The sequence below is a fragment of the Nannobrachium achirus genome (assembly GCF_963921795.1).
Source record: "Nannobrachium achirus genome assembly, chromosome: 19".
In the NCBI taxonomy this organism is placed as follows: Eukaryota; Metazoa; Chordata; class Actinopteri; order Myctophiformes; family Myctophidae; genus Nannobrachium; species Nannobrachium achirus.
In genome coordinates this window covers 46,930,442-46,952,183 of record NC_137826.1, presented here as the reverse complement: position 1 = coordinate 46,952,183, position 21,742 = coordinate 46,930,442, and the positions used below count along the sequence as shown (strand labels likewise).

The 21,742-nt window shown below is 45.8% G+C and overlaps 1 protein-coding gene across 1 annotated transcript; it reads right to left on the bottom strand.

Annotated features, from left to right (window-relative positions):
• Nucleotides 1-800: 800 nt before the first annotated feature.
• Nucleotides 801-6,122, bottom strand: LOC308304876 (brefeldin A-inhibited guanine nucleotide-exchange protein 2-like; the record flags this gene model as incomplete). The annotated part of the gene is made up of 1 exon (XM_080749504.1): nt 801-6,122. The coding sequence occupies one exon, from the start codon at nt 6,120-6,122 to the stop codon at nt 801-803; it is 5,322 nt and encodes a 1,773-aa protein (XP_080605630.1).
• Nucleotides 6,123-21,742: the final 15,620 nt, after the last annotated feature.

Genomic DNA, 21,742 nt, shown 5'->3' with positions numbered 1-21,742 from the left:
ACGGGCGGGGATATCAGTTGCCCTCTCTATTCTTATTATAACTCTATGGGGTGGAGTCTGAAGAGATGAGTCCTCAGATTCAAATCAAACTTTATTTATATAGCACGGTTGACAAACAGCCAAGCTGAACCAAAGTGCTGTACAGGTTAAAAATAAACTATTCAAATAACAATAACAATTGATTCAGATTAAACCTCTTCATTGCGTAAATCAGTCCACCACTCGCCATCGAGTGGAATACTGTATGTATGATCTGAACAACAAATTATGTTTTCATAAAGAAATAACATCGTCCTTAGATGTTGGGACTTATTAGATAAAACAACGCTACCTTCCTACAGAAAGAAAAAATATGTTATTGTTTGGTCATTCCTGAGCCTGAGAACTGATGCTGGTTTGTAGGACTAGGATCACAAGGTGGCATTCTATTTGATTCCTCTCTGGATAAATATGTATTATTTTACCGTAGGCTATATGAGTAAAATGTCGGGCGGATATTTATAATAATATAATAGTTCTTATATTAGGTGATAAAAAAGATGGATCAGGTGCTATTTATGAGTTAATTTCATTAAGCTTGGCCAAAGCGTGACCCTGGGCGTACAACAAACTTTGTACATGCTCTTTGTGACATGATGTAAGCCAGATGTAGGACACTCTTCACGTCTCTGACAAAAATCTTGGTGCTTAGCTCCTTCCAGGAGCACCGCTCAAAAAGGAACAAAAAGTATGCCTGAGAGAGTGCTATACATAGTCTGTATAGGTGGTCTCTCTGGACCTCCCCTGGAAACGGCCTCAGTTCAGGCAAGGGCAGAGTCCCCCTTCGTTTCCATCCGTTCCACACAGACACTCACACCTTTCCCCTCTGCTGTCTCTCCAGAGTGCGCGCCACCGGGGGCGCTGATATGGAAGACGGAGCCGACGCGCAGGAAGAAGCGCTGCAGCTCGGCCCGCAGCTCTGGGTTCAGGTCAAACTGCATCATGTGACACAAATGGGTGTAGCAACAGAACATGAGGGGCTTGAACTTGTTGTCGGGCAGTCGTTGTGTCCCGGTGAGCAGCAGCATCAGCAAGCTGGTCCAGGCCTTTCTGTGGCTTTCCAAGGTCAGGTTCGTGAAGTAGGAGAGGGCGTCGCCGCACAACCGCAGCAGGCGTGCCTCTGTGTCGGGCCACGAGGCCTGGTGCTGGGTGTCAGAGTATATCCGGAACAGGATCCTCAGACTGCAGTCCAGACTGCTGGTCTCCTGCTCCAGGAGGTTCGGCTCGGACTTCCCTTCGAGGTCCCGAGTGCAGAGAGCTGTTCTCTGCTCATTGTTGCACTTCAAGTCCTTGGCAAAGTTGTGTGACTCTAGCAGACAGTCAAGCAGCTTGAAGAGGTGCTGGGAGGACAGGCGTCTGTACATGCCCTGGTCAATACCTGGCCGTGCTCCCTCGACCTCGGTCCCTTCTAGATCGTTCCTCTGTGAGGCAGCCATGTTGTCTGCGTCTTCCGTCTTGCTGGTGGCTAAGAATACGATGTTGTTTATGGTCTGGATAAGCTCCAGTTGTACCATGGACTTTATCAACAGACCTGCAAACAGCTTCTGGTCTGCGATCGCCTTGCCCTTCCGGCTGGACATCATCTGAGTGTCCGAGTCTGTATCTGTATGTTTGCCATCATCAGATTCCTCTTCCTGTCCGGCTGGTCGCCGCTTCAGCAGGGCATGAGGGCTGGTGTTCTGAACTATCTCCAGCATGCAGGAGCAGGTGACATTCCACACCCCCGGGCTGAACCTCTCCCCATTGAGAATCACCAGCTTTCCCAAAAGGTTTGTAACTGACCGCGCCAGCTGCTCATTGCCTTGTCTGACACACCACTGTATCTGTGTGCAGATGTCTGTCAGGAGAACCTCACTTAGAGGCTCGTAAAACTGGGTAAACACGTCACAGATTGTGCTGTGCACATGGTCCTCCATTTTCTTTGCCTGCTGCTCAGGCAGATTCATGTTGTCAAGCATTCGGAAGACGATGCGGAAGAGGTCGCGCCACCACCGCTTCTCAAAGGTGTGCCCATTACTCTTCATGATCTCGGACATGACGGTCAGACCTGCGGTACCGACATCCAGCTTGCAGCGGTTGATGATGTGGGAGAGCTCAAACAGGATGGGGAACCAGCCTCGAACCCACACCCGGTCACCGGGGGCCACGTTCATGTCATCACTGATGTACTCACTCAGAGCCTGTGGTCTCTCAGAGACATATTTAGCACAGTGGCCTATGAGCTTGATAGCCTCCATGCTGGTGGTGTCAGGGGAGGCGGTGTTGCACACAAACTCTGACAGACATTTCACTGCGTCCTGGAACGAGTTGGTGGCTGACTCAAAGTGTTGCTGGAAGGTGTTTGTGACTATGAGGCTTGTGGTCTGGAAGGCCAGCTCCACTATGGCCTCATTATGGTCAGATGCTGCCTGTTGGAACACTGAGAAGACGTCCTTCCAGCCTGAGCGGATGTTGGCTGCCTGGGAATTCACTATCTGGGCAACGCACCTGATCAGCATATCCCTGATTTTGGGAGACGTGTTCTCTTTCATGATGTGTTGAAATGGCTTAAGGAAGTCCTTCTGGAAACGGAAGTTGGCCAGCTCTCCTTTCTCTAGGAACTTCATGGACAGTTGCGTCAGAGAGACCACCGCAAAGATGGCGATGTCCTCATTAGGGTTACAACCTACCTTGTTAAAGTGGTCTCCTATGATCTGCCAGATTCTGGACCACTGCAGTCTGATGCGGTCCATGTTGTAGTAGGAAATCTCTATTATCTTCTGCAGGCTGAACATCCTGGATTGTTGGTCTGATGCCAGTTCATCCATGGAAACCATGCACAGCAACCGCACAAAGTCGACAATTGTATTTCCATCGAGCCTTGTGGAGCCCGTGAAGATCCTGTCTACAGCAACAACTATGCTCTGAGAACTTGTCTCCCCCACAGACCCCTGGATGTGAGCCATCTTTTTCCAGACATGGCTTCCCACCAGAGTGCCCAGCCCCAGTGGCATCAAATCAACGCTACCCTCTAATCCTCCCTGAGTCTTCACCCTTGTGCCAATCAACTGGGCAAGCTCCAACTGGCTGATGCACCTCAAAATCTCATGCCAGGAGTTGCCAAGGTAGTTGCCGTCCGTGTAGGCCACAGTAAGGAGGGTCCCGATGGCGTTGATGTTCTTTTGTTTCATCTCTGTGATACTGGAGCTGGCTGTCAGCAGGCTGAACCTGGCCAGGGCCTGAACGTATGCCTCACGCTCCAACTGCATGCCGAAGATGCAAGCTATTCTGATTGCACAGCGGATACCTTCCAGACAAAGGGTGGTCACCTCTAGATCATCGCAGTCCTGAAGCCCTATACTGAATGCTGCCAGCAAGGGAGTCCATGCCAGCTTAAACATGGTTTGGACATGCTCCATGTACGTAGCACTGAAGGGGGACTGTGCGTGGCTCACAGCCTCCATCAGAGCCTTTGCCGTCTTGGACATCTGTTCCATCTCCAGGTTGAACAGCAGACAACGTTGCTTCTCACCGGCTACACAGAACCTGGGTGTTATAGTGTACTCCTCGCTCTCCTTCATGGCGATATTCTTGCCGGTGATCTCATTGTATATAGAGGACAGGTAGTCCTCTGGCAGGTTCTTGCTGTCATTGATGGCTTGGTTCATCTTGATGAACTGCTCCTTGGTCATGTTGTTCTTCACCTGAGGACTGTGCCGGTCTGTGGTCAGCATGATAATGGAGTATGCCAAGACATAAGCACTGTCTGCACTTGCAAACTGTGTCTGTCCCTGGTTGCACTCCATGTATCGCGCAGCGAACTTCTCCATGAGCCTGTCGATCTTCTGGGCCTCTCCAGGCAGCCCAAAGCCCTCCAGGAAGGCTCTGAGTGCAGAGAAAAAGTCTTGACCACAAAACTCCAGCTGGTTCACATAGCAGTACATCACCTCCTTGTTTAACTTGATATTCTCCCCTAGGAACTCACCCACCTGGGTTGTATCCAGTCTCTTCTCCTTGCGGAGAAACTGTGCGATGTCCTCGGCTGTGCTTCCTAGCATGCCCTGGTCCTGCAGGTACTGGATGCCTTGCTTCGGCTTCTTGTTGAACAGTTCAATGCCGTTCTTGATGATGACCTCATGCTGCTCTGGGTTCTCGTGTTGCGAGGCCAAGATGTTGGACACAGTGGAGTCCAAGGTGCTGGCAATGTCCCTGTGGTTCGCAAGGTGCTCTGCTTCGCCATCCTCTGTATGCTCCTGGCCAAGGTTAGGCTGCAGGTTGGGATCGGCATACATGTCTTTGCTCCACTCTACCATGCATTTGAGGACTGAGACCAGGCACTCCAGACCCTTCTTACGCAAACTCAGCTCCTGCCCACTCCTGCCCTGAGCAATTTTAGACAGGTTGTTTACCAGCCGCTCAAACATTTTTGTGGCATTTGGGTCACAGTCGTAGTTCAGATAAATATACCCAACACACTGGGCATCTGCACAGATGTGTCTGAGGGTCTGAATGACCATCCACTTGTGCTCAAAGGTGCTGGAGGACGTCTCCAGGGTGGTCAAAAAGATCTCCCTCAAAAACACCTCAATCTGCGTCTTGAGGTGGCTGCCGAAGTGTGACAGCAGTGCAAGGAAGATGGCTAGCGAAAGTTGGAAAACCTCAGGCACAGAGGAAACACCATTGTTGGACAGCGGCACGCACAGGTACTGCTGGATGGCATTGACGAACATCTTGTGCGTGTGGAACACCGGGCCTGCACCCTGGAGCACAGAGAGCAGCAGCTGCATCGACACCACTTTGGAACGCAGCTCGTAGGAACTGGGGGCATCTGGCAGCGGCTTCATGGAGAGCTTGCAGAAGGTGCGCAGCACCAGGAAGGCATCCTTCTGGAGCACGTGAGAGAAACGTGTGTCCGAGGGGCCTCCTCCGTGCAGGGGCTCCGTGTCCAAAAAGGCTGTAGAGGAGACAAACGCACAGTCTTCTGTGGCGCCATTCATCTGCTCGGCCTCGGGGAGAACAACCTCGGTGTGCTCAGGGACAGGACAGGGTGCGTGGTTACCTCCTCCTGGTCCAGTCTGTATCTGTGGCGGCGGCGTTGACGTCTCTTCTGCCTGCTCTACCTCGGTATCTGTCGGTGCCGTTGCGGTTGGATCACTCTCTGGACACCGCGGCCCTTCTTCTGCCAGCTGGGTCGTCTCTATGCCCTCAAGTTCAAATAAGGTGTCTGAAGTCGGCGTGGCCTGTTCTTTCACCTCTGCTCCATCAACACATGTCTCAGTGCTCTCTGTGTCCTCACTGGTGGAAGGCGTGTCTGGGGCCTGGTCCAGGGTCGATGCTGGGGGTGGCGGTGAGCAGTCGGCTGTGGTGGTAGAGGTGGAGTTGGAGAAGTCTGGAGTGGTGGCCGCAGGGGAAGAGGCGCAGTTGATTTCCGGGGCCAGGGTCTGGTCAGATTGGGGGGAGGTGGAGCGCTGACCCTCTGGGACTAGCGATGGGTTCTGCTGCTGTGGCCAATGCAGACAGTCCATCTGCCGCTCCTGGTTGTCCAGGGCCGCCTGGCTCTCCATGCGCGCAAAGACGACATTGATCATCTGCGCAAGCGTGCCCTTGGCCGTGGTCTGGTTGATGAGGTTGCGGCTGACCATGTAGATGGTGTAGCACGTCCTTACCGTCAGCAGCATGGTCCCCTCGTGGACCTGTACGTGGGGGGACGTGACCACCGTCAGCAGGGCCTTGATGACCTGCAGCTGCACACCCTCGTCCGTCTCCGTACCCTGGAAGCAGTTGCAGATGGTCTCCACCAGGCGGTCCATCAGCCTCTTGCCCGGCGTCCCGCTGTCTGGGGTGTTGCCCGTCAGGTGGCCGTAAGCGATCTGCTTCTGCAGACAGTCCAGTGCAGTGCTGACAAACCGCGGGCACTCTGACTGACAGGCCAGCATGATGGCCTGGACATATTTGTCTGCCACCACAGTGGCGTCTTTCTGTTTCTGGAGCTCTGCTTTGATTTCATCCTGCGCCTCCTGGCAGGCCTTGTGCAGCTGGTTGTGTTGGCTCTTCACCATCTCCTTGTCAGACAAGATTTCATCCAGTGCCCTGGACAGAAACATGCTTGTTGTTGTCCCGTGGTTGGTCAGTCGGTTTCTTCACTTCAGCCGCTGCTGCTGTTGTAATGGTTCGATGTTGGCTGACGAGTCAAAAAAGGATTGACATTGGCCAGTCAAATACAGGGGAACGAATATTTAAGTTACTTGGAATGGAACAAACGCAGGTGTACTTCGAATGGTACAGATTATAGATGCATAAATATCAGAGTGTATGTATATATATATGGAGTGTCTTCACATCTTACAGTATATAGGCTGACCACGACTATGGTCTGATGTCACACAACACAAACCTTGCCACGCATGCATGCCTAAACAATGTCGATTTGCACAGGTGTCCCTGACATGTCAAATTGAATTTACATGTCACTTTCCAGTCAGTTATTATTGACTAATGCTAAGGACAGGCTGGCCCCCTTAAAACTCTCCTACTGCCAGATTATTTATTTATTTATTGGGTCTGGCGCCATCAAAAAGCGGCTTACCTTTGCGACGTTATAGTAGATAGACAGACAGACATTTATTTTTTTTATTTTTATTTTTTTTGGTTGTGCAATAGTGCACTTTGGTCTGCCAGGCAGCAGAGGGCGGCGTCATGCGAGAATGAATGTGAATTGTCCTGCTATGTGTTGCCGTACATTCAGAGCAGTCACTGGCTACAGAGCCTCCGGGCCAGAGGAAATCAACAAGGAAGTGAATTGTTCTCCGTTGATCTAACGCATAATGGATTTTTTACACCATCACAGCGGAAAATGTGTTTACAGTAAACGGCCGCGCGACCCCTCATCAGCTTACAGTCATCAGACGAACGAACCGAACGAGCGCCGTATTGGCATCGAGGTTCTGTAAAAAATGGGGCGAGCGTTATCGTTCAAAGCGTGGGGAGAGTTAACGGCAGTGGTGGAAAGTAACTAATTACATTTACTTAAGTATAAAATCCTCAAGAAGGTACATTGTAGTATAATATTATGATTTTTGAGCGGTGAAGGAGATAAGCTCCAACATCTAGCTAAAAAAAAGGAAAGATTTTGGAGAGCAGTGGTGTGCAGTTGCTTGGCCTCCCCACACAGGGGCAATGTTTCACACACTTTCACAGGCTCAGATAGCCAGATGAGTTTGATTGATTGCGACCGTAGGTCGCAGTTACTTGCACACTATCCAAACCTCCACCGGCTGTCCCTCCGTCACTCCCTCCGTCACTCTGTCACACGTCACACGTCACACTTTTGCCCTGCTCATATCTCTGCAACCGTTGCCCCGATCCATGCCAGATTTTGCACACACACTCCTTGCCTGCCAAACTACAACCTCCAAGGACCCCCGGAGTTTCGGGGACCCCCAGGTCCCTGGGGGACCCCCAGGTGTAAAAAATTACCAAATGTGCAAAAATGACCAAATGACCACCCCAACGGGGCTGCTCTCTCTGTGTCACACACACACACACACACACACACACACACACACACACACACACACACACACACACACACACACACACACACACACACACACTCTCTCTCTCTCTCTCTCTCTCTCAAACATAATGTGTGACCTGCCAAGTGGCAAGGAATGTTGCCACTGTCCTCTCTCTCTCACACACACACACACACACACACACACACACACACACACACACACACACACACACACACACACACACACACACACACACCCCTTCACACCAGGGAGTCCAGGAAGGATGAGCCTCCATGCTTAAATAAACAGACCTGGGTCCACTATCAAGATCTGCCTGTGGGTGTGTCTACTTTTAGCAGGAGAGCTTGCATCTTGCATGCTAGTATTGGAATTTGCCCTAAAATCACACAAACCACTACACAGTATCTCTACAGTCACCCTGTTCCTACAGATTTTGCCCTAAAATCATGCACACCAGTACACAGTATCTCTACAGTCATGTAATCACAACGCATCTGTCCCATCTAGCGCCACCATCAGGACGATTTTGCACAAACTACTTTTTGGCCTATTTATGGAGATAAGCGACCAACGGTCGCTTATCTCCCGATTAGGGAGTCTTACTGGTTCCTTTGTTTTGGAAACTCACCAAATGGATGGAAAAAAAGAAGACAGAGGCTGTTTCCATTCTGGTGCATTAAACACTCAAGCATCTGCCACAAAAACATCAAAATCTAAATATGCAGATTAAATATATAGATACAGATTAAATTCATTTAGGATAAAAACCTACTATTGGAAGGGAGCAAGACAGAGCCAGCTCAGGTCATACTTGTGTATTTGAGTTTTGATTGATTGATTGATTGATTGATTTGTTTATTTAATTTCTTTTCAAAAGGATAAAAACACAAGAAAGCCTGTAGGCTTATTACTTGCGCAAGCAGAGCGAGCAAGTACTGCGATTGGCTGGGTATGTCTGTCTGTCTGTCTGTCTGTCTGTATGTATGTATGTATGTCGGTGTCCTCTCTATTTTAAGACCATAGCCCAATTAGGGAGCAGCATCTCTGGCAACGTCATCATTAACAGTATTACCATTAACAAGTATTCCTGGTGATGCCAGTGGTGATGTCATTGGTCATAATATATCAGTTTTTCTTTGGAGATGGTCATGCCAGTGGTGAGCGCACCTCATGTCGTGCTCTTCTTGCATACAAGTAGGCCACGAGGAGACACATATGCGTAATGAAGTTTCATGTCTGTATAGGTCAAATAGGGCATGAGTTATACCTGTTACATTTAGTGCTATAGCGCCACCCTTTGGCCAATGTTTGGCCAATTTCATTTCTTGGTCATTTTGCATGACCCTCTACCATTCTGCCACGTTTCATAAATAGCAAAATAGCAAATAGCAAAATAGTGGGAGATCTATAGGTCTGAGTTCAAAAGTCAAAACACAAAAGTTCGGCATGAGGAGACACATATGTGTAGGTCAAGCAGGGCATGAGTTACAGGTATACCTGTTCAAAGTTTTGCATTGAATTGATCGCTACAGTGCCACCCTTTGGCCAATGGTATTGCTCAGATTCGTAATAACCGACAACACTGTAGAGATAATTCTGCACTTTATTCGTAAAACAGCGGAAGAATAATAATAAAGCGAATCTTAATGGGGGCTAAGCACTTCGTGCTAGGCCCCTAACAAATGGAAATGGAGTACAAATGGAACCAAAAGGACCCGTATACGAACTATTGAAAGTACAGTATAAAGTAGGACTTGGTTAACTTAATTTTGAGCTAAATCTAATTTGCTGTCTCCACTCTACACAACGCTATACCCACCCAGGCGCTCTGTATCCACCTCTGACCACTTGCCAAGTGGCCGTAAACCAGACATGTATTCCCAGTAGGTGAGAAGTGAGAAGTCAGGTCTAACAGTGATATAATCTCCTGCTGTTGTGCTGCGTGAGAGTGAAAGGGCAACTTCAAGTGCTTGTGTAGGAGAAAGCGGCTAATGTGTAAACGACGCCCAGCCAAACCTCGCCCCACTTTTTTTCTCTAAGTCCTATTTAAACGGTTGTGGCCGCTGGGTGTCAATCCTTGTGGATCCAGCGGGGACAGAATGCAAAGACAGGGGGCCGGGAAACGGCTTAGGTCACGATGGCAGGCACGGTGGCCAACATACTGTACTGTCTGTGCTCCATGTTGTGAGGATGAGAACAGTGGAATGACTGCGTGGATTCAAATTCTCAGTCTCCAGCACTGATCTCGTCTTTTGGATTCTGTAGAAGCCATATGCATGTCTTCATGTTGCGCAGCGAAAGTAGCCAATCTACAATCTTGTAGATCTCCTATTTCACGGTTATTAATTATTTTATGATCAGAGCATTGGAAGCTCTCAAACTGGAAAATTATGCTCAGTTGGTCTCGGAAATGTCATAATAAAAGCAAAGGTTAAAGCCTCAATCAGTGATTCTGTGATTCCCAACATGTTGTTGGCAGGAGCCCAAGGCCTCAGTATTACTGAAAGAATGCAACGCTGTCCCGGATTATGGATATTTGGACTTAAAGGGACCGCAAAATGACTTTACTTCTAACTATTACTCACCCCATGGAGACTTGAATTGATGGATATTTTTTTGTCGTATTCCTAAGCCAATAATTTGAGGGGACTCTTTGTGTCTCCATAGGGAACAAAGCAGGCTCTTTGTGAGATTTAGCAACCCTAGCATCCCTGTTCACGTGTTGTGAGCTTGAAGATACCCTATACGGCCCGCCCACTCAACAACTTCCTGATGCTGACGTCACCCTTTGAAGGGGAAACCCTACTAAAAGCCCATAGAGTTAACACAGAAATCGCAAATTGAATGCAATTTCCGAATAGTAAAGTATAAAATACAGCTAGCATGATCAAGAACACAAGATAGTAAAAAAAAAGCATTATAATTTACTTTACCGTTCGAAATAATGATTTGTTGGCTTTAAAGTTGTACCATGTAACTTTTTTTATAAAACAAATCTTAAAATTGTCCTAACTCTTAAATCGCTAAAGTTTTAGAACACCCACTCCGTTATTTTCAGCTTCTGAAGCCTTCTCTTTATATGTTTTCTATGATCCTGGCCGTGGACCGGATTTCGCGCCAAAATGACGTAATCTGCATCATCTGTATACGTTGTGTATACGTTGCCCAATCACATCACCGATCATGCACACATGGTACACTACCGGCCAATCACAGCTTATCTGCCCTGGTCTTGAAGTGGGGTCGCCATATTTGTAGTCGCCGTGTGTCTCTTTACTCAAAAGGTAATCTCGCCTACCAGGCAGGGTGAAGTAGTCCGTTTCTCCGGAATGCCTGAACGCACAGGAACCAGGGACCCCTCTAAATATAGCTCTCGGCGTTGTGGAGGCAGACGCGGGGGTGTGAAGGTACGAAAAACGGGCGAAAGACGCGAACGCGACCGCGGTTTGCTATAGGGCTACTGACCACTAGTTGAGCATCTTACACAGTATAGCTTTAAGTCCAGTGATTTCTGTGTTAGTTTACCCTTCAAAGCTGACGTCAGCACCAGGAAGTTGCTGAGAAATTTGCTTAGTGGGCGGGCCGTGAATAGGGTCTATTGGCTATATCCTGTGAAGAGATTTGGTGGATGTTGTCGGCGTTGGTCGAACCTCCACCACCAGGCCCAAGACGCGGTGGTGGCCATGGGCCACATACTGTACGGCCACAGAACATTCTTCAAGCACTGAACCACGCCATCTGCTTGTAAAAAGTGACGTGTGCACACACTTAAATATGAACACATTTGGCATGCATATGTAATGAGTCGCGATGAGCTGGTTGAACTCGCCAGACGGACACAACCTGTCTTGTCAATAGGGCTGAGCCCGTTTGGCAGGGCTGTTGTGCGCTGGGTCTTGGCTGTACCTCACACGTGAGGATTGCACGCTCGCCATGCCGATCGGGCTCAGCCCTATTGGCACGACAGGTTGCACGTCGGTTCAATCCCAGCTCTCCGCGAATCACTACAATCTCTGATAATGAATTTGAGGCATAAAATATGTCACCCCTGTACGTGCGCACACACACACACACACACACACACACACACACACACACACACACACACACACACACAATATATATACTTCAGAGGACAATCAGATTTATAGATCTGCTATTTTTGGTTCAACGCACAACTAAATATAAATCGGGCACAACCAAACCCATTCTGATTGTTTTCTAATTCTTCAAAAACAAAAATTTATCTTGTAAGGTCCAGGAAAATCGTCCTCACAACATCTGCTGTATTTCCCTAACTTGTTTGTGGGACTTTTGGCTATCACAGCTATTGTAATAAGTACACACACACACACACACACACACACACACACACACACACACATACTACAAGCACAGTCATCTAAAACAGGCTCCTCTCCCAGGCGAGGACAGATTCATGGCTGTATGACAGAATGTCAATGCTCACCTGCTATTCCATCAAACGTACGGTAGATAAATAAAGCAACACACACTGTAACACACTGCACTCCATATCTGTACTGCCAGGGTCACTCAATGCCAGGGTTCCTTCCAGGAGATCCCCAGATGAATTATTGATAGTTATCGGAAGTCGGAACCAAATGTATTTGAACCGTTCCAGGTCTGTAACTCTGAGAGTGCGCAAATGACTACATGATTCTACCGCAGTGGTGGGCAACTTTGATGCTGGAAAGGGCCACTATATTTCCACACACACTCCACAGGGCCACAATGCATATACAGTCAAAAATAGCAGATCTACAAGCTCAAAATGCGTAGCAGTGCGACATGTTTTGAGCTTGTAGATCTGCTATTTTTGCAATTTTTTAATTGGAATCCTGAAAAGTATTTTTTTTAATGTAATTTCAAATGCATGTACAGGTTATTATACTGTACTTGTTACTTCTTACTTTATGAACTTAAATACATTGGACATAAAAAGTAGTAGTAGGCTGCTAGAGTAGATAATATACAGTAGACTGAAGTAATTAAAGCTGGTCATGTTAGCAGGCTTGGAATTATAACAGCTGAAACCAATAATATATAGTATTCCTGGGGGTCGCAGTAAGTGAAGATGGGGGCCGCCACACACAGCAGATGCAGTAGGCAACATGTTTTTATGTCAAGGACCCCCAAAGTGAAAGTTTAAGTATATTTGGCTCAATTGGCTGCAGACCCCCCCCCCCCCCCCCCCCCATCTGAAAAGAATGTGTGGTCTATAAGGGAGGTCTATAAAAGAAGAGATTGTGTGTTTAAGAATTTTTTTAAGGTTTTTCCTAGCAGAATATACAACTGTTTAAGTCATTAAACTGTTCCTTGTTTTGCAGGGAATCCTGGGGGTCCTTGAGGGGGGGATTCCCTGGATTGTCTATTTTCAAATTAGCCTCGTAAACCACCCTCTTCCGGAAACCATTTCATTTGTTTCACGAAAGAGGTCTAAAATAGGGCTAAAGTGGTTAATGTATGTTTTATTATGTCATAATGTAATATCTGCAAAGTAACTACATAGGCTACTAAAGTTTTCAAACTTGGAGCACCAGTGCTATCAGACCGAACGTTATCTGATGTAACGTTAGACCTGTTCAAGACTACCGGTATATGCAGTGTGTTGGTGATAATATAACTTTTACTTAAGTATAAAATATGAGCAGGCTACTTTTCCAACCACTATGCCACAAGCATTTTATCAGCTCAGATCTATGACCAGAGAAACCGTTAGTTCCACAGGAAGGCTGCAGGCCCAGCTGTGGTTGGAAAAGTACTTGTTTTACTTACCGGTAAGTATCAATATGCTATGTAGAAATACCCTGTTACAAGTACAAGTCCGGATTTCAAAATGTAAAGTATTAAAGTGTTGGCATCAAAATGTACTTAGTAGAAGTACAAAATGTTTGAAAATAGCAGCTATACAAGCTCACAGCACATCGCAATGCGACGCTTTGTGCTTGTAGATCGGATATTTTCAAATGGCCAAGATACACACTAAAAACGGCTGGGTTGAAAATAACCCGATCTGGGTTGTATTATAACCCACCCCTGGGTAACTATTGGACCTACCCAACAGTAGTAAATCTTACACAGCAAAATGGGTAGGTCCTTTCTACCCAGCAGGCGTAGTAAGATATTCTACCACATCCTGGGTAGAATTTTTTACTCACTCTGGGTCAACCACTATTATTTAGTATATATTTTATCCACATTTGGGAAGTATATTTTACTCGTCGTAAATGACCATGCTAATATTATTTAACATTAACATAAGATAAGATTTGTTTCAGGGTTTTTTCCTCAGATAATTTGTTCCAATTATAGCAATATCAACATAAAGGTACATCATAGTAGATGATGCAACAATGCTGAAAAGCTATAATCAGAGAAGTTTAAAGTAGATCATCATAATAACCTCCAATGTATCATGAGTTCTTCTCTTTTAGAACAGCAGGGGGAGGGAGCTCAATCATAAGCTAGCAGCCTAGCAGTTACGGTTAGGGTTTTGCCTCAAAAACTGACAAATGAAATTCTGACATATGACAGTCAGCTTGCCAAGGCAGACACATGGATATGATACATTTAGCATTTTTAGCTACCAAAAGCTTAGAAAATATCCCTGAAAACCTAGAGAAATGCTTTTCCCAGCATGCTTTGCATACCAGGTGACCAGCTTAAGTTTAAAACTACCCATACTGAGTAAAACAATTTTACTCAGCAGCTGGGTAATGTATGAGCTGTACAAAACAACCCATTATACATACAAACACCATTACCAGTAAGACTCCCTAATCGGGAGATAAGCGACCGTCAGGTCGCAGCGTGATTTTAGGGCAAAATGTGTAGGAGCAGTGTCCAAAAATGTGGTTCAAAAAATCTGCCTGATGGTGGCGCTATATGGGACATCCATATTGATGAGATGAGTGTAGAAATACTGTGTACCGATTTGCGTGATTTTAGGGCAAAATCTGTAGGAGCAGTGTCCAAAAATGTGTTTGAAAAAATCGGCCTGATGGTGGCGCTATATGGGACAGATCCATGTTGATGACATGAGTGTAGACATAGTGTGTACCGATTTGTGTGATTTTAGGGCAAAATCTGTAGGAGCAGTGTCCAAAAATGTGTTTTGCAAGAATTGGCCTCATTGTGGCGCTAGAAGAGGGCCATGTGAGAAATGAGGGGTGGGGTCTCCGCGTTGCCTTGGCGGACGAATAGGTACCGGCCCCGGCTCTCCCGGACACTCCTAGCCCGGGTTACGGCATTTTATGTGAGCTGCAGTGGAGGGGGTCCTCCACTGGGGGCGCCACCACTTTGGCATCCGTTCTGGAGCACCAGGAGTCGGTGGTCCCCGGGAATTCCCCGTGAGCAGCCCCGTTGGGGTGGTCATTTGGTCATTTTTGCACATTTGGTCATTTTTTACATCTGGGGGTCCACCAGGGACCTGGGGGTCCCTGGAGCTCCGGGGGTCCTTGGAGGTTGTAGTTTGGCAGGCAAGGAGTGTGTGTGCAAAATTTGGCATGGATGGGAGCAACGGTTGCGGAGATATGAGCAGGGCAATAGTGTGACGTGTGAGGTGTGACAGACGGACGGACGGACGGACGGACTGACAGACTGACTCACAGTTTGTGGAGGTTTTGATAGTAAGTGCGACCTGACGGTCGCAATAAACCTAGCCTAGCCTTACCCTCCCCCTGACCCTTCTATTGTAAATATTGTTTTACATCTGCTTTCACCATGGCAAGCCATCTCAGAAGTTTCTCAGAGAAATGCTTGTTCTTGCGTAAATAATGTATTTTACATGATTCTAGACATTCTCAGACGAGAACATCATGGCATGTGTTAATGACAAATCTAGCTAATCGTATATATTTCCATATATGGGGGCTATATATATATGTTACCGGATGTTTGGGTAACTCAGGACGTTCTATGTAAGAGCGCTTGTTTTGTCGTTCACCACACACCAATCATTACCAGGTGGCGACGACAGCCATTCACTAGTGAAGGCGCTGACGTCACTCGTTTGCGACTATTTGCGACTTTATTTACTAGCCTAGCCTAGCCTAGCCTAGCTTAGCCATTAGCTCCATTGTAGTCACTTGGACAGGGCGTTTATCGTGGATAAATATAACGATTGCATTCACCACGGCTTCGTAACTCGCGCGGCGCTCCGCCGGCCGCGCGGCCCTGGCCCGCTCTTCGCGGCCACTCGCACCTGCGGTGCTCGGGGGCGAAGAGCAGGACCAAGGTCCGCTGGCCTGCGCGCCGCTTGCAATGTCGTGGACAATCGAGCGGCTCCGTTCCGCCCCGTGCTGCACGACGAGTGCTCCGTTTCTCGACCGTCCTGTTTCTCTAACAAACCGTGACATATATATATATATAAATATATAAATATTAGTGGTGTCCAACGATTAAATATTTTAATCGTGATTAATCGCATGATTTATGTAGTTAATCGCGCAATTAATCGCAAATAAGTCATCAGCTTTTATCAGGTCACAATGTAACTTAGAGGGATATCTTTCAGCAACCATGTTTTCTTACCCTAGCAACCAACTGTTTACCCTAGCAACCAACTGTTTACCATAGCAACCATGTTTTTTACCTTAGCAACCAACTGGTTACCATAGCAACCACTGTTTTAGACCACTGTTTCTTGCCGGTCTTATATAAGGGTCATTTGTGTACGGTGTGATGTCATACTGATGTCAGCAGTGTGATGTCATACTGATGCGGAGATATGAGCAGGGCAAAGGTGTGACGTGTGACCGACGGACGGACGGACGGACGGCCGGTGGAGGTGTTGATACTAAACTGCGACCTAACGGCCGCAATAATAACCCATAATGGGTAAACCATTTTTTACTCAGATTTTGGGTAGATGAATCTACCCAGCAGTTTTTAGTGTGTATAGGCTAAAATAGCGCTAAAGTGGTTTATGTATGTTTTGTAATAGCGGTATTATAATTTATATCTGAAAAGTAACTAGTACCGGTATTTAAAGTTTTCAAATAAATGTAGTGGAGTAAAAGTACAATATTTGTATCCGTGGTGTACTGTAAATAAATACAGAACTAACGCAAATCTTTGTCACTTTAGATTTTAACCACTTTAACAATTATTTTATGCTTAAACTATTAAAAAATAGAAGATATATATACAAGCTTGTAGATCTGCTTTTTTTTTTAAATCTTGAACATTTGTGCAAGTCTTTGAAATACTTTTTGACACGATTCTATAAATGTCTTCTAAATCAGTGGTTCTCAAACTTTTTCATGTGAGAACCCCAAAGATTACATGTATTTGGCTGCGGACCCCCATCTCAAAATATGTTATTCCAGGGACCACCCAGAAGCAAATATTTGAGTTAATGATCGCTTTTAAAAAGATATGTTCAAAAAAATCATGATTTTTCAAAAATATCAGATCTACATGCTGCATAGCACGGTACTCGGTGCTGCGCTGTGAACTTGTATATCTGCTATTTTTCAATAGTTAAAGCATTAGCCTAAATAATTCTAGGCCTAAATGGGAAGTAAATGTACTTTACACCACTGACTGAGGCCCAGCTGTCTCCATATCCGGGGGTGTTATTTCATTAGGGTGGTAATCTGGCCCTGAGAGACACTGCATGTGCACCTGTGACCACCACACACCCAACGTCTAGTCTGGAGGCATCCGCACACTGGCACACACACACACACACACACCACCACAATGGAAGGTCACATGCGGCCACCAGGCCTTGTGTGCTCCATGCTTTGACTGCCGGAACAAAACAAGTGGTAATGATAATAATACACTTTTATTTATAACACACTTTACATTTTACATTTTTTGCAAACCTCAGAGTGTTTGACACATATAGTGACAATGACCTCTGTCACAACTACACTGGTTAACAATAGAGGTTGTTGTTGTCGCAAGCAGAGGTGGTTCTCAAAGTGGGGACCCCCAGGGGTCCTTGGGGGGGTTCCAGGGGGGTCACTTTGGCCCTTCTGCTGAGCTGGTCGAGTCATCACTGTGATGTCAGAACAGGTCAGCTACATCCATATATGGAGTCTGTGAGGTCAGATGTAGAGGTATTGACCAGCTCCATGTATGGAGATCTAGGTCAGGGCTGGGCAACTTTGATGATGGAGAGGGCCACTATATTTTCACATTCACTCCAGAGGGCCACAATGCATATACAGTCAAAAATAGCAAAAAAATTGCAGATCTACAAGCTCAAAACGCGTCGCACCGCGACGCGTTTTGAGCTTGTAGATCAGCTATTTTTTAATTGGAATCCTAAATTAGGTTTAGCTATGTTTTAATTGGATCCCTGAAAAGTAACATTTTTATTTCATTTCAAATTAATTTTTGTTAATTCTTTTGTTAGCTTTATGAACTCAAATACATATACATTGGACATTTAAAAAAGTAAGCTACTAATCTAGACTGAAGTAATTAAAGCGGGTCATGTTCCCGTGTTTGGAAGCAGTGTTCTGATATTAACCTGCTGGCCGCATTAAGTGAAGGTGGAGGCCACATGTGGCCCCCGGGCCGCCAGTTGCCCATGTATGATCTAGGTCAGGGGTTTTCAAAGTGGGTGACGGGGCACCCTGGGGTGCCGCGACGGCAGTCCAGGGGTGCCGCAAGATCATTTGATATCATATTTGAAATTTATTTGGACATTTAATGTATTTAGTATAATTTTAAACTTGAAGTACGTTATTTTCAGTCAGTTCTAACCATATGGCTATTATCTCGCTTTCCTCCCAACATAATCGCTAAAATATGCTATAAATATAAGGTGCTGGAGGTGAAAATTAGGAATATATTAATGTAGGGGTGCCTCGGATGAAAAAAATATTCATAGCGGTGCCCCGAGCCAAAAAAGTTTGGGAACCCCTGATCTAGGTGATGCTCCTGTCGTCTACATGAATGGATATCCGGGGTTTGATGAGGTCAGTGTTGTGATCTTCATATATGGAAATCCAGGTGATGATAGTCGTCAGTCTTGATTTGCAAATGAATTTTGTCTTGGCCATATATGGAGTGTCCATATGGCCATTGCCAAATATGGGCTTAATATATGGGAATTCACAGATATGGGCTTATTATTGATGACATCAGGGATCTCCATATATGGGCATGGATATCTAGGTGATGATAGTCAGCAGTCTTGACAGTCCACAATGTGTCAGAACAGCTATAGACTGTTTTCCTGAGCACTCCCCCGTAGAGAGACGGACGGACTGACTGACGGACAGGATGTGCCACAAATGTCACAACTTGTCCGTGTGTAGACGTGTACATATTGTTAGGGTCTATGGGCAAACCCATAGACCGTAAAAATGTGTCATCATGAAGTCATCATGCTCTGATGTCACTGTGATGTCAGGGGAATCACTCTACCAGATTGGGTTTGCGGCTCTAACAACACGCTCTCACCGCTCTGGCTTCACTGTGATGTCACACTAACAGAATCCCTTTTATGCCCATATATGGAGTTCCCTGATGTCCACATCCCTGATGTCCACACCAGGTCGCGAGGTCACTTGTAGCCCTGAGGCGTCTTAGTAATATTAAAGGAGTACTTCACCACCCAAAAATGCAGCCAAAGATTTGATGACATCCGTCAGTAGGACTGACTCAGTAAGAGACTCGTCCGCCAGTCATAAAAGTATTGGCAGGAATGTGACAAAAACTAAAAAAATAAATCTCCATGAATTAAAGGCAACAATGTAACCCATCATATTTTGGGAGAAAAAGGTATAATTTTGTAATTTGTCATAATATCTTCAAAAGCATGGACTTGTGTTTTTGATCTAGTTTGTAGTTGAGAACAGTTACTGTATATTTGGTCAGGAGTTGAGTATACAGTATACTCTGTCCACCAATGCTTGATAGCAACACCGACCTCAGCCTCAACTGCACCAGTGTGGAGGAGGGGTAACAATAGCTGTTGTTGTCCCGTGCAGGGTGCTACATATTAACTCTGTATATGGCAGGAATTAATGCCCCCTCTATTGTCTAAAGTTAGCGCAGGTGGGTGAGGACGCCAAGCCGCCGGCTGCTATATAACCACAAAATGCTGCCTTTTTGTCACAAGTCGTCCTCCCTCCCGGTCGCTTTGAGAACAGAGACAGTGTTGAGAAGCTCCTCGCGATGGTAAGTCTTTCCTTTGTCTCTCCTCCTCTTTCTGCCTCCTTCTTAATTATTTTATACTTTAACTATTGAAAAATAGCAGCTCGGGCAATCAGTGCCACGCTGCAAGCTTGTAGATCTGCTATTCGTGAAAATGTGTGCAAATCTTTGAATATATGTATTTTTAAGCAAACATCTGTAAATCAAATTTTGCTTCTGGGGGGTCCCTAGAACTAAATATTTTGAGATGGGGGTCTGTGGCCAAATACATATAATTTGGGGGTCCTTCACATAAAAAGGTTTGAGCACCACTGACATAGACACATAGGTTTTTCAAAAAAAAACCTTAGAAGGATTTGAAATATTCAAAGACTTGTTCCTTTGTCTCTCCTCCTCTTTCTGCCTCCTCCTTATGCTGCACGTCTGGAGGTCGTTGGGGTCAGTCTGTGTCTAGCTGGCCTTCTGTCAGAAAGGATTTATTGTTGTATGTTGTTTTTTTTTGGGGGGGGGGGAATGTTTTTGGCTGAAGTGTCATAGGGTTGTTAAAAGGATTCAACCATTTGTTAAGAAAGAAAGAAATCACACCTAGTGTGAAATGAGTGGTGATATTTATGGGATAATTTCATTAAGCGTCCCGCGAAGCTTGGCCAATGTGACCCTGGGGGTACAACAAACTTTGATCGCTTTGTGCAAAGATGTAGGCCAGATGTAAGCCACACTTCGTGTCCTGGACAAAGCCAGAAGTTGGAGCTTAGCTCCTTCCAGGAGCACTGCTCAAAAAAAGTACTGTGGTTCTCATATATAGGCATAGCAAAAATACTGTTAATTGAACTCTGAAAGTGTAATAGCTAATGGACCTGTACATGGGACCGCTGAATACATCAGATCCTCAAAATGAACTAATTAATTAGTTTATTGATGTGAGGGTCACTTCAGCATGTTAAAGACACCATAATTATGAATGCACTCTGTTACATATTGCATGTTCACTGGGCATTTAGCCAAAAAAAGTACAGTTTTTCAACTAATAATATTAAAAGTTATTTTTATGAAGGTATGAAGGTAGGTAGCGTATAAGTGGTTAAATGGAGTTGTCACTTGATGTCAACAACATAAAGCTTTGACCTGCTGTAATTATCGCACTTTGTATCTGAAGTTCGCATGACCCTATAGACATAACATGACACTTCTGGACAGCAGCCAGTTACTGTAACATGCAGCACAGGTGCAGACCAGGGTACGCTGCAACATTCTTAATGACGATTCAGCTCTTATTATGGCATGGCTCTATTGGAGGCAGGGCCATCTAGTCTAGAAGAGGGTATGTCTGTCTGTCATGTCTGTCCGTCTGTGTGTCCATAGCTAACCTCGCAAAACGCTGCACCAATTGGCGCCAAATGTCTTGTGCACACTGCCGGTTGTAGGCCACAGTAACTCATTTCTCATGCAGTGTATGTTTTAAACGTTTTGAAATATTTAAACTTTGAATTGTATAATGGAAGTTAATGGGGCTCTGATCAGGCTGAAACCTTCGATATCCACATTGGAGCTATGCCATTTCTAAGCGGATCTCAAGATCCACAATGATCTACAGTAAAATGTTTGTAGAATGTATATTTGCGCCAAGACAAGACTAAAGTAGTCATGCTTAAATGAAGGAATGGTTCACCTCCCTAAACGAGGTAGATAGAAAGGTTGTCCCGTAATTTAAAAGGTTCCCCTTCAAACTCAGCTCCTGACATCACAAGTGGAAGCGTCCTCGAGCAAAACACTGAATCCATAACCACTCCCAATGAGCAGGCCTTTCGTGACTCAATCTGCTGTGAATGTGAGCCTTGGCTTACATGACAGATGAGAGGGAAAGGATTCGGAATTATGCAGTATACAGTCAATTTACCATACTGTAAAGAAAGATCCAAGAATAGTGGATAAAATAGATGGTACACAGGCATGATCGATTACTGTAGGCAGGAAGCTGATTTTGGTAGCCAGACTTAAAAACACTTGAATCTTGCAGTATCATCTAGGCCAACGTCAGCAAGGGA